The sequence below is a fragment of the Pan paniscus genome, chromosome 21 (genome assembly GCF_029289425.2).
Source record: "Pan paniscus chromosome 21, NHGRI_mPanPan1-v2.0_pri, whole genome shotgun sequence".
Classification (NCBI taxonomy): domain Eukaryota; kingdom Metazoa; phylum Chordata; class Mammalia; order Primates; family Hominidae; genus Pan; species Pan paniscus.
This window is the reverse complement of record NC_073270.2, coordinates 10377136-10391541: the sequence shown is the minus strand read 5'-3', so window position 1 is coordinate 10391541 and position 14406 is coordinate 10377136. Positions and strand designations below refer to the sequence as shown.

The window sequence follows — 14406 nt, the reverse complement described above, 5'->3', positions numbered from 1 at the left end:
TCAGAAACCCTGTGTCTTTGAGGGCTCCAAGAAGACTTTGTTGCTTCTCCTCCCCCAAAGCTAAAGAGTTGGGTTCCTGCCACTCTGCCTCTGCACCCCCATCCCTCCCCTCTTCTCTACTCTAGGGTAAATGGGCTAGACTGAAGGCTGGCAAACTTTCCTTGCAAAGGGCCAGAGAGCAAACATTTTAGACGTTGCAGGTCATATGGTCTTTGTTAGAAATCTTTGGCCCTGTTGTCATAACGCAAATGCAACTAGAGGTCATATTTAAGTGGATGAGCATGTCAGTGTTCCAATACAATTTTTTTATGGACACTGAAATTTGAATTTCATATAATTTTTATGAATCACCAAATATTTTTCTTTTAACATTTTTCCAACCACAGAAACATAAAACCCATTCTTATCTCATGAGCCATATAAAAACGGGTGAGAGACCAGATTTGGCCAGTGGAATATATAGTTTCCTGACTCGTAGACTAGACTTTCAAAAGCAAAGTTCTGTTTAGATTTTATTACCCTGCTGAACTCCCTTTTTGATTGGCATTCTTTAAACCAAATCTAATTAATGTTGGGAATGCATGGGATTTATCAAATCCTGAGGTATTTTCAACAAATAAATCCTTCTAGTGCAGGGATCATGTTTCTTTGCATTTTCCTCACAGCACCTTGTATGATGGTATCCATAAATTAATTTATAACAGCACCAAAAGCAGGGAATTTATTCTTTGTTCATTTATTTTATTTTATTTTATTTTGAGACCGAGTCTCACTCTGTCACCCAAGCTGGAGTGCAATGGCATGATCTTGGCTCACTGCAACCTCCGCTTCCCAGGGTCAAGCGATTCTCCTGCCTCAGCCTCCTGAGTAGCTAGGATTACAGTCGCCCACCACCATGAGCTGCTAATTTTTTTTTTTTTTTTTAAGTAGAGACGGGGTTTCACCATGTTGGTCAGGCTGTATTATTTGTTCTTTACTGTGCTAAGTGCTGTACTGAGGGGCTCACTCACTCATTTCCTCATTTGAAGCAGAAATGATAAAAACTGTACTAATAGGTTGCCATGACAATGAAATGACATTGTGCCTTTGACAAATGCTCTTTGTTCATTGTAAACTGTCAGGTGGTTTTGTGTTCCTGGGTTTTAAGTATAGGATGTGATGATCTCTATGACAGTGTGGTGGTTCTACAGAGAACAGAAATTTGGACACAGGAGAATAAATGGGTTCTGTTTTTTAATCTCCATGGTGTTGCTTTGTGACCTCAGATTCAACATTTGTACAATGGTGATAAGGTTCTCCATTTGCCTGTAACATGAAAATTAAATGAGAGAGCTCACTAAATGCTATAAACATGTTAGATTTAACTTTAACATTCGGGGTCTGTGCTATGAGTGTGTGTGTGTGTGTGCACGCGCGTGTGTGTGTGCGTGCATGTGGTGTTTAGGCAGAAATCTAAGACGGCCCCCAATACTCTCATCTCCTTGCACATGTACTCTGAATAACCCCTTCCCATGAAGCATGGGCAGAACCATGAATCTGATAAATTTAACTTCCTTGATTAGGTTGTATTACCTGAAATGGGGGAATTTTGCAGATGTAATTAATTTAGCAGATATAATAAGTCAAACCAGTTGACTTTGAGGTAATCAAAAGGGAGATTATCCTGGTAGGGCTGACCTAATCAAGTGGGTCCTTAAAAGGGATTGCTAGATCCTTCCTGAAAGAGGAATGCTAAAAGAGATTCTGCTGCTGGCTTTGAATGGGTAGGCTGTCATGTTGTAAAGAGGACCTATATATACGGCCTTGTGACAAGGAACTAGGCAGCTTCTAGGAGCTGAGAACTATCTTTGATCAACCAACAGCCAGCATGGGAGTGCGGATTTGAATCATATAACTGCGAATAACTGAATTCTGAAAATAACTACTTGAACCTGGAAGTGAATCCTGAGCCTCAGATGAGAACACAGCCTAGCTGACGCTTCACTTTAGTCCTGTGAGATTCTGAGCAGAGAATCCAGCCACACTGTGCCCAGACCTTTGACCTACAGAATTGTGAGATAGTAAGTGGGTTTGCAGTAACTCTGTGGTCATTTGTTACGCAGTAATAGAAGAGGAATACAATGTGAACTTGCAATCTACATGAGGTGATAAGAATAAGTGTGTAAAAGACAAAAGTCTAGAACTAATGGCTAACAGATGTGGTCTGGGTCATAAATTCTGCATTCCATTCTGAGAAGGGAAGAATTTGGAAGGGTGTCATGGGATGGAAGCATCATAGACAAAAGATTCCTGAGATCCATCTTTTCTCGTGAAAGGAAGAAAATACAGCATTTTGTTAGATAAGGTGGGACTGGAGCATGGGAAGTTTGTGCCTCCACATAGTTTGAGGTCATGAAGACAAAGACAAGCGAGTGTTTCAAGAATGGGGCAATGGTTGACTGTCAAACATTGCAGAGAGGTTTTGATGAGCATGTAGAAGAGACACATGGGATTTGGCTAGGTGAAGGTCATCCACATCTTAAGCAATGCCAATGGACATGATGGGAGTTTAACAGTGAGTTTACCTCCACATTTGTAATCCATTGATATTTGACAAGGATGCCAAGACAATTTGATTGAGAAAAAGTTTTTTCAACAGAGGCTCGGTAGATCTCTAGAACTTATGTAAAAACAAAAACAAAAACAAATGGTTCTGGGACAACTAGCTATCCATATACAAAAGAATGGCGTTCACCCTTACAGTAGATATAAAAAGAATTCATAACGGATCAAAGACCTACATGTAAGAGATAAAACTATACAACTCTTAAAAGAAAGCAGGCATAAATCTCAGTGACCATGGATGAAGCAATGGTTTCTTAAATATGACACCAAGAGCACAAGCAACAAAAGAGAAAAATAGACAAATTGAACTTCATCAAAATTTAAATTTTTGTGTTTCAAAAGACACCATGAAGAAGGTGAAAAGACAACCCACAGAATGAGAGAAAAATTTTGCAAATTATATATCTGAAAAAGGACTAGTATCTAAAATGTGTAAAGAACTCCTACAACTCAATAATAAAAAGACAACACAATTTAAAAATGAGCAAAGGTTCTGAAATATATATTTCTACAAAAAAAGATATACAACTTGCCAATAAGCACATGAAAAGATGCTTAATACCATTAAGGATCAGGGAAATGAAAGTCGAAACCATAATAAGATACCAACGACACACACACTAGGATGACTATAATAAAAAAGGTAATAAGTATTGACAAAGATGTAGAGAACTCAGAATCTTCATACACTGCTGGTGGAAGTGTGAAATGACGCAGCCACTTTGGGAGACAGTCTGGCAGTTCTTCAAAGAGTTAAACGTAGAGTTACCATGTGACCCAGCAATTCTACTCCTAGGTATATACCCAAGAGAAAAGAAAACATACATCCACACAGAAACTTGTATGTGAATGTTCATAGCAACATTATTCATAATAGCCCCAAATCAGAAACAACCCAAATATCTATTAACTGATAAATGAATAAATAAAATGTATTATCTTCCTTTAAAGCTTGGTATACTGAAAAAGTTGCAATTTGTCTCTTCAGAGGTATCTAATGAATATTACTCTATTAAACATCTTATTGAAATGAACTTTGCTAACCAATTATTAAAAGTATATCAATCTAATACATTTTTTCCAAATATTTAAAATCATACCTTTATATATCATGCAAAAATAATGACATGATATTATTTTAAAATTCCTAAAAGAGTTTCTATAGAGTATGTATTAAGATGAAGAGGAGTTCTCAGCTAAAAAGGTAAACACAGCCACAAATGATCTTCAAAATACCACTCTTTGAACACTTAGGATATGCCTGGAACTGTATGTATTAAATGATTCAAAAGCTAACTTGATTCTCACAGCAGCACCATGAGGTAGGTGGCATTACATCCATTCTACAGATGGAAAGCTCCAATTCTGCGGCATTAAGTAGGATGCCTGAAGTCCGCAGTTAGTGAATAGCGGAGTTAGGATCTAAGCTGTAGTCAGTGGGATCCCAAATTAGACTGTTAATTGCCACACTGACTTCTACAAGTAGAAAGTTTCATCTATCTCAGCTGATCCCAGTTGTACCCATTTCCATTTTGCTTTGCACTATCATTTAATGTTACTGCAGATCCCCTTGGGAGAACTTATGCCAAATTTATCATCTGGGTTCTCTTTAATCTGACAGCTGCCAACTTTCCTAAGTGGATATTTCTGCTATTTTCTTGGGTGTGTCATTTCCTGTCCCTTGTGAGAGGCTCTCTCTTAAGTTACTCTTGTATTGTTTCAAATCATTTTCTGTTGCAGACTTGGAGAGTTGGCATGGAAAATGCTAGAAGGGAAGAATAAAGAGAGTCTATTCCACATCCAACTCTGCCTCCCTCACTCAGCACAGGCTTTTGAGAGGAGTAGAATAGTTTCCTTGTGGAGCAGCAAAGCCTGCTGAATTAATTTTATGCTCAAAACTCTTCTGAGTAATTATGCCTCTTCGATGGTTTCCACTAGGCAAAAGGCTTCAGAAGTAAACTGTGTTATTTTGGCATCATCCCTATTGGTCTTCTGAATGTGTATATGTATTTTTGTATACTAAATTATATTTCATTCCCCCCATTCTCTTTATACCATGAGCATATATCTATTGCTATATTTTTAAAACATGGGTTTAATTGAGAATTATACATGCAACAGAAGACACAAATCTTAGGTGTATTCCCTGATTCCCTGATCAGTGTTTACCTGTATAAACACCCATGTAACCTCCACGCAGCGTAAGTTATAGACCAGCAGTTCTCAAAATCTTTGGCCTCAGGGATTCCTTAACACTCTTAATATTTTTAAAAAACTCAGAGTTTGTTTATGTGAATTATATCTGTAAGCATTACTATGTTAAAAATTTGAAACAGGAATTTCAAAATATTTCTCAATTCAATAAAAATAACAAAACTGTCACTTGTTAATATATAACCAATATTGTACTATTACAATAACTTTTTTGTGAAACATAACTATATTTTCTAAAAGTTGGTGGGAGGAGTGGCATTGTTTTACATTGTTGCAAATGTCTTTAACGTATGGCTTTACAGAAGCCATCTGAGTTCTAATGTCTTTTTCTTCATTTGGTCTGTTGTGGTATGTCATTTTCACTGCAGTATATGAAGAAATCTGGCCTCCCACAGAGATGGATTTGGAAACAAGAGGACTATACAGACCCTCTGACAGTCTCTTGGGGGACACAATGGCTTGCCAAGGGATCCTTGATACACACTTCGAGAACCACTTGCATAGACCATCACCATCATCCTGGAAGGTTTTTTCAGAGAGGACCACTACTCTGACTTCCTTCAAGATTAGCATTGCCTTTCCTTGATCTTCATGTATGTGGAATCATAAGGTAAGTACTTTCATGTGTTCTACCGTGTGAGTATACTACATTTCATCAATGCATCCTCCTATTGGTACACATCTGATTTGTTTCTAGCTTTTTATTATTATGAATAAAGAACATGCTTTTTGATGAACACTTACACAGTACACTCATTTCTTTTTTTCTTTTTTCTTCTTCTTTTTTAAGATGGGGTCTCATTATGCATTGCACGCTGGGGTGTGGTGGCTATTCTTGGGTGCGATCATAGAACACTACTTTGTACTCTGGGAATAAAGAGGAGGCATAGCCTTGAATTATATCCTCAGCCTCCCAAGTAGCTTGGACTGCAGGTGTGTATCACCATGCCTGGCTTACACTCATCACTCTTAGAGTGTAATTGCTGGGACATAAGATTGGCAGATGTTTAGCTTAATAGACTTCCAAGCCTTAGAAAATATTTTTACTTTGCTGAATTTTATTTCAGCATATATTATTTAGCATAATATACTTTTAAATTATTCTAAGTATATTTAAATACATTCCTCTTATTAATATCTAATATATGCTCCTATATTTTTCTTTTAAGAATTTTGCTTTAACATCCGTGTAACTACTCAATACCATATATTTCCATTGCTAGACTATTGCATTTTAAAAATCTGTGTCCCATATTTTATGCAATTGGACAAAGTAATGTGGTAAAGTAATTCCCCATTTATCTGCAATTTTAGGACCCATAACTCAAACAGACCAGTCCGAAAGCAGCTACTTAATATTAGCATCCAAGACTGTGGCAGGATGTCATTTGAGTGACCAGGGAGCCCAAAGGAAAAAGAGAGAAGGTTTAAAAGCAAACCAAAAAAAATGAAAAAACAGGGAGGGGGAGGGAGAAAGTCAAAGAAGAAAGAAGAAGAAGGAGTAGGAGGAGAAGGAAGAAGAAGGAAGGGGAGGAGGAGGTGTTTGTCAAATGACAAAGTTAGTTGAAATCATCAGCAGTCCATCTTAGAGGAAGTGAACAGCAGACCCTCAGAAGGTTACAAATAAAAAGAAACCTGAAACATCAAACATGAGGCTTAGCAGCTGGAATCACTCCCTGAGAAAACCATGTTCCATGCCTATAGGTGATTCCAGTGGCTTTTGAAAGCTGCAGTCTCTGGGACTTTGAAATGAGACTGTTTTATCATCTTCCTGTTCCCAGAGCTTGGCTGTATCAGTTAGTTATGGCCACATAACAAAAAATACCAAAACTCAGTGGCTCAAATCAACATCCATTTCCTATTTCTCATATGGTTATAGGTTGGCTGGGTGTTCCCACGGCTCTGGGAAAGGCATGGCTGATCTCAGCTGCAGGCTCACACATCTATTGTCAGCTGGTAAAATGAACGAGATAACTCCACTCTCTGGAAGTCGCCCATTCCTGCCAGCAAGCCAGCCTTCTCATGTGCTCTCACGGCAGTGTCAGAGACTCAAAGTGAAGAAACAAAAATGTGCCTCCACTCGTGTCCAGTTTGCTGCTACAGCTTGAGTGTTCCTTATCCAAAATGCTTGGGACCAGAAGTGTTTCAGATTTCGGTTGTTTTTAGATTTTGGAATATCTGCATATACATAATAAGATATCTTGGGGATGGGATCCAAGTCCAAACACAAAATATATTTATGTGTCATTACACTGTATACACATAGCCTCAGGGTAATTTTATACACTGTTCTAAATAATTTTGTGCATAAAATATTGGGGCCATTAATGCCACCCATCTACCTTATGAATATCGCCTAAAGCTAAAACTGTTGATAAGTTTTTAAAATAGAGTGCATTACTGGTAAAAAAACAAGTCGAAGGGCTGGATACGGTGGCTCATGCCTGTAATCCCAGTACTTTGGGAGGCCGAGGCAGGCAGATTGCCTGAGGTCAGGAGTTTGAGACCAGCCTGGTCAACATGGTGAAACCCCATCTCCACTAAAAATACAAAAATTAGCCAGGCATGGTGGTGCGCGCCTGTAATCCTAGCTACTCAGGAGGTTGAGGCAGGAGAATCACTTGAACCCAGGAGGCGGAGGTTGCAGTGAGCCGACACGGTGCCACTGCACTCCAGCCTGGGCGACAGAGTCACTCTGTCTCAAAAAAAAAAAAAAGAAAAAAGAAAAAGTTGGAAGTGTGTAACAGTGAAACACTAAAAGAACTAACATAACTGACCCCATTTTTGTTTAAGGGACCTTTTCCTGTTCCTGCACATAGGCTAGGCTAATTTGGGCACACAGATAAAATACAAAAATAGCAATTTTGTATTTGTACTCTGGGATTAAAGAGAGAGTATGTAAGCAACTATGTTTTGTTAAAGATTTATAGGAACATTGTGACTTGGCTAAAGACAAAGACAAAGAAGTTTCCAACCTCCTCAGACCCTTGTTGGCATTCAAATGTCTGCAGTTGTCAGTCACCTCTTGATCCCAACTCCTCCTCTTCCCACCACCCTTACCATAAAGAGTCTGAAATGAGTACTGACCAAAGATGGTACTTTAGGACGCTAGTCCACCATCTTCTCAGTTTTCTGGCTCTTTGAACTAAAGTCACCTTCCTTGTTCCAACTCCTTGTCTCTCTACTTACTGGCTGTTGTGTGGTGAGCAGAATGAGTTGGAACTGGGTTACAAGGGTAGAGAGGTTAAGAGTGGTTTTCCAATAAATATTTAATCCATGAACAAATAAAGTTAGTTCAATGCTGAAGAAATGTCTAATATAACCACTTATATGGCTACTTGATGTAGTATAAGTGAATTCATAATACAGGGGTAGAGTCTGTAGGGTTCAATATGCTGTGCTATAACAAATACCACACCCTAACAAAATACCAAGATTTGTCTAAGGAAAAACAAAAGATAGAATTGTTAAAAGCTGCATGTGAATTTTGAGAAAATCCATGAATTGCTTGAAAAGGGTAAACAATTTTGATGGATCAGTATAACATTTCCTCATTCACATTATATGATATCAAAGTTCCGAAATGACAGACGGTCAAATCCTTTTTCTGTTTTGTTTTTGGTACATTCTGATTCATCTAAAGCTATTGAGTCCTGGTGCAAGTGATTAGGTATACAATATTAAATTGGCCTTCCTTGGAAACTTTTCCTAATTTTATTGTGCTGGACACTCAAAAATTTCCAGGATGAAGTACTTCAGAAATTGCCCCTTACCCTGACCTTCCAAGAAGGTAATGCTAGGAGAGGAAAGGAGTGGAAAAGGCACAGCATCATTTATCACGATAAGTACAGTGTAGACACCAATTTTTTAATGTAAAAGCAATGATGCTGCTATTTTAACCATCTCCCTACTCCCCCCACCTGCCTAATATTTTTTCATTATTCTAACCTATGGAGCAGAACGTTTTCCACAAAATATTATTAAAGAAGATGGCTCATAAATATTCATCCCAGAGGTACCACCAGATTTATTATGATATTAAAGATGCAATTAAAATATGTGCTTGAGATTCTGTTCAATGTCAAGCATCAAAGAAAAGTTGTAGAAATGTGTGGCCTTCTGTTAGATTTGCACAAGTGATGAAGAAGGAGAAGCTATTTAGAGTTTTGAACGAGGCATCCCTAAGATAACCTCAGCAATAAAATAATAGGGGTATTCCTTCTTCACTCTCCATAATCTCTTAATGTTGATGGATCCACACTGTTAGATCCCTGATGGCCACTGTGATCATTGCACTGTTTTAAAAGTATGCTAACAATAAGTATTGAGAAAAATTATTTTTCTTGGAATTGAAAAGACACTTTGCAAAAAAGCTTCTTTTAGGTTTTCATTAAGTTTTCAAAGGCATTTCCTGCCCAAGAGGCTATACAGATGGTTATTTTACTTCATAGAAAATAACTTAGTAATTCGATATCTAGTGACTACCTCTTCTTTGAAGAGCAACTGAACAAAGCCTGAAAAGAAATTAGTCAGGACTGGTGGAAAAGTCTTATGCTTAAATAGCTTTTAAAGTATAAATGGATAAATGAAAAAGGGCAAGTTACTTCTTGCTTGGGAGAATGAGAGAACTTTTCAGAATAGCATTTTTTGGAAGTTGCTTTTCAAGACTTAATAGAACATTATTATGTAATGCGGCTAGAAAAGATGTGTACTATGTGTATGTGAACAAAGAATAGTGATAAATTCATATTGACTAAAATGAGTGGGCATGTTGGGGGCAGAAAATGAATGCTGTTATCACTAATTTCAACATTATTCTTTAGGTAGTAGACAGGAATTCTGCATTTACAAGCAGAATGGTAATATGATTGCAGGTGTCATTTGGGAAGATTAATCTCTGTGTAAAAGGGATTCGGAGGGCAAAGAAATTGAACAGCAAGTTTAAAATTCTGAACGTTGAGTTATAAGGAAGGAGAAGAAAGTTTCCAAGACAGGACAGAATTCATAAGTTTTATGAACAGATTGGGTGCTGGAGGAAATGAGATGGAGCAGAAAAAGATGGCCACAAGGTTTAGCACTGGTTATGGACTATTAAAATATGTGGGGAGGACAGATGGAGAAAGAGTCTCTATTTTTTTTTAATTAATCACATACAATGTGCACATGGCCGCCTATTTAACTACTGACAATCTGAGAGGGAGAGTCAGAGCTTCGGGAAAGAAAGGTAAAGCCTAGAATTATAGATTTGAGAATTACATGCAAAGAAGTAGAAATCAAAGGCATGTGATTGAAAGAAACAGCTAAAGGAAACAAGATTCTTCAAATAAAGACGGTGAAAGATAGATTTCTTCCCCTTTTTGAATTGCTTTCCAGGAAGCTCATTGCTAAATTTGAAACTCAGTTGCAGAATGGTTCCTTTTTTGGAACCATTTTTCAGTTCCACAAAACCAGTTTCAGTTTTGTGATAAAATGATTCTCTTGTGTCCTATCTTTAAAATTTCCTCTCCTCTTTAAGGCTTAGGGTTGAGGAGTTTGTATACTACTTTTGGAATACTACATATTTCATGGATTCCAAGATGTATGTATTTTTCACATTTTAACATCTCTGAAATTGGGATGTGCCTTGACAATCACTGGATAGGGTATTATAGTTTAATTGGCAGTGTGTTTCATTTTGTGTGGTATATAAAATAATGGTATATGCTATAATCAATAATGGCTTCAATTTGATGAAAGATGGTACTTTCTGATGTGTTTCCCTATCTTGGTAACCTGGCTCTTTTTCCGTGAAGCCTTTTATTCCCCTAAAATGTGAAGAGCAACCTACTTAGGAAAAGAGAAGTATAGTACTGTATGGGTATTCCATCAGTCAGGAATGGGAGTTGAATATCTTTTCTGGGCTGAAAGAAAGAATAAAGGTAAGAATTGAGACTCAAGTGCCCTGGCTCCCAAATAAGAACAAAAAGTTCTGATGGTGGGAGAAGCAAGATGTAGTAGAAACCCAGATAGTCTTGGGGCAGTATAAAGCTTGCTTGCTTCTTGCTTTTTGGGGCATTGCTCTGGAACATTTCAAGCCTCCTGGATTTAGAAAACTCTGTGGTATTGAAACTACATGGCCCTAGTAGCTGACAAATGTCCAAAGGAGTGTTTTGATGGATGGGCCTGAGACAGCATCTTTGGTTCCTGCACAGCCCCCAAAGACCTGGAAGTTGTGCATATCTGAGAAGAATGCTGGAATAAACTGATACCAGAATGAGGACTTGGCAGAGCAGGGACTTTGAACCACTGGGGTGGAAAGGCCCACTTTGCAAAGCTGCAGTAGAATGCAGTTAGGACCTGTCCAACAATGGGGAAACCAGATGCTCCTACCAATTGCCAGGTGGACACGTGAGCTTCCCTCATACCCAGATGCCATCTGGGGAAAAAAGCAAGATCTCCTGAATGGGGAGGGATCTCTAACAGGGGATTTGACTCTCAAGTAACTAAACATGTCCCTGAAAATGTTTTTTTTTTTTTTTAAAAAAAAACAAAACTGGAAGACACTGAGTTACTTTAATTGGCTATTAAATTTTCTTCATAATAAGGGATAAGGCAAGGTTTGAGTGCAATATGAACTTACAATAGCAGGCAACACATGCTTTTGTTGCACATTTGAGTTGTGTGTACATTTTAATCCTACTACAATGGATTAATGGTATGATGTCTCAAATACTAAAAGTAACCTGGATCAAAGAAAAAAAAACTGGTTCCATATATAACACTGGAAAATATAAATGCTTATGGTGGCCTAGGAGGATGAAAAGCCAGGGAAGAAATAAGAAAAATGGAAAAACTAGTAGTACCTCTCCAAAGCAGAAACAACAGGAGGCAAGTGATGAATTCAGTCAAGTGTTACAGAATGGTGAGCATAGTTGAGCTCTTGGATTTGATTTGCTTTGATTTGATGATGAGAAGCCACTCAGAATCTTTGAAAATTGGCAATCCAAATGTGGTGATATTTTATTAACCATAATTTTTCATGAGATGTTTGTTAGTGCCAAAAGATATGTAGTCTAACTCCACTGTTTTACAGATAAGGAAACTAAGAACAAGAGATATTTTACAGAATCCACTTCAAATCATAAATAGGAGAAAAACAAGTCTATTACATCTGAAGTCAACTAGAATCTGCATGTTTTGCATCATTTGGGTGAAAAACATGCTGAGGGTATTAATAAGCCCCCTTTGAAAATAACGATGATATCATGTATATGAAAAAGGCAAAACATTTGCTAGAATGTGTCTTGGGAGCAAATACTCTTGACGAGTGTTATGCGTGTTTTAATTTTTTATTAGAGAAGTTGGAAGTTTAATTTCAATATTGATGGTATCATCATTTTCTCCGCTTTGTTCAGAGGAACACACAGAATCAATTTTTACAAGCATATACAACAATTCATTTGGTGCTGTGCCCTAAAATCAGTAATCTGATTAGTTCTAGACTACCGGGTTTCCATGCGCTCCTCTTGGCTTTGGTGGCATGGCTCAATTCCCAGCGGAATACTTTTTCATGCACTGTCTGCAACTCAACTACAGCAGGCTTAAAGACCATGCAAATTAACACTGTAGCAAATTGTTTTGATATTTAACAGACATAAAAAGGTCATTTCCTGATATGAAATTCTGAAAATCTGCATAAATATTTTTGTGTAAAATTAAATTAGTTATGTATTTTTTTCAAACTAGAACTTGAAGTATCAAGAATGCCCACATAATTCATATACACATATATATATAGAGAGAGGGTTTTTCATTATGCTAAAAGTCTTGATAGTCAAATTATATTCTGTGCCATACATTTATTTAACCAGTATTTATTTGGCATTAGGTTAACTGTGTATGGATTAGTCTTTATTGGTGCTTGTGTATCATGCAAACATAGTTCTAGTATTCCTGTTTACTAATCTTGTCATGTGGCAATACTTAGATGATTTTGCTCTCTAACAGTGTGAATTAAAGAGTATAAATACTTTATACATGGTCACATTTACAAACGTTTGCCAATAACCACTTCACAATCTTTATGGTGTGAATTATAATACCCGGAATCTGCAGAAACAATTCCTATAAAGCAATGTCAGATGTAAACTTTCTTAAATGTGCCTAACACAGTTCTCCTTTGAGTAATGATGAGTTTTGGCACACATACACTGCTCTATTTTTCTATTGTTCTAACAATTTCCACAACTTTTACAGGAAATTAGCCTCTGATGGCATGGTAGAGACATGGCACTTACTGATGAGGTAACTTAGATGTAGAAAAATTTTGCAAAATTATTTGTCTAGCAGACCGCCACTTCTGCTAATAAATTTGTAGACAGAGTTTTCTTTTCCTAGTGCATGCACTTGCTATGAAATTGCTAATGCACTGTTTTTTGTTTTTGTTTTTTGCTGCAGTTCAAACATGTCCTAAGGCATCACAAAGGAGAGTTGTTCACACCAAGCTCATTTACTTGTGATGGTATTTTATAGCAAACATGTTTAAGTTGTATTATCAATGGTTGAACTCTGCCTTACTGGAATAGTAAATTTTTGTGGATTTGTAGCTATTTTTGTTTGGCCAAGGAAATGCAATACTCAAGCTGTTAAATAGAAGTCAGTCAGACATTCCAAGTCTCTCTGGTTTCAGATATCATCTTGTTTACACATAAAGGAAACAAAATAAACAGCTTTCATCCATGGAGTTTGTGTTCAGAAGTTTGTGAGTGAGTCTTTTGATGCTTTGTGGGTTTGCTGCTTCAGTTTGCATTTTGGAGTTTCATACTACTGTTGCTGGTCTGCGGTCCATCTCGGCTTCCAATTTCACCATCTGCTGCATCTCCTTCGCCTATAACATCAGAAACATGGCCTTACGTGTGTTGAAATCCGTAACTGAAGGCACTTAACAACCCTGGCCTCTCTTCTCCCATAAATATGATCCTGTCACCACATCCTTGCTACTCAAAATATGGTCCATGTACAAGCAGCATCAGCATTGCCTGGGACCTTCTTAGAAACGTAGAATCTTGGAGTCTACCCCAGATCTATTGAATCAGTTAAAATCTTCATTTTAACAAGATCTCCAGGAAGTTTTTATACACATTAAATTTTGGGGACTGGTTTACACAGTGCCAGGAGAACCACTTGAGAAGAGGGTAGACCACTTGCTTTATCTTTAGACTATACCACAAACTGTTTGATTTAGTTTCTACAGATTGACACGTTGCTTTGACTGTGTGTAGATAATTTTATCACATTAGAATAAGCATTGCTTATGTACAACTTATTTCCTAAATAGCCTGAAATTTAGTTAAAAGTAATTCCCTAAAAATCTAATTGATAGAGAAGTTCAGGTGAGAGCATATTACATTGGATTGGCTGGAGTCTTCTGTAAATGGAATGTTACAGGAACATGCAGGCTTTCAGGAATCTTATTGTGCAAACTCTATCCCTGTGGGCTCTTACTTCTCTAGGGTACTTTTTATGGACTACCAGGAAGTAAGCAATGGTGAATTCAACCTCATGAGTTCAGATTGTCACTAAGAAAACCAGCTAATTTGAGAAGAGGAA

The 14406-nt window shown here is 37.4% G+C and overlaps 1 protein-coding gene across 18 annotated transcripts in view; it reads right to left on the bottom strand.

Moving 5' to 3' along the window:
• Positions 1-14406, bottom strand: part of PLCB4 (phospholipase C beta 4) — a 435586-nt gene that overhangs the window by 11893 nt on the left and 409287 nt on the right. For 16 of the 18 annotated variants that reach the window (XM_034947281.4, XM_034947277.3, XM_055104913.2 and 13 more), the window contains one exon: positions 12133-13684. The exons of 1 other annotated variant lie outside the window; for it this stretch is intronic. In XM_034947281.4, coding sequence (XP_034803172.1) covers positions 13596-13684 — 89 coding nt within the window. In that variant the 3' untranslated portion in view covers positions 12133-13595. Of the gene's footprint in view, positions 1-12132; positions 13686-14406 lie in introns of those variants that run through there. One more of the 18 variants, XM_055104914.2, reaches the window with a different exon arrangement.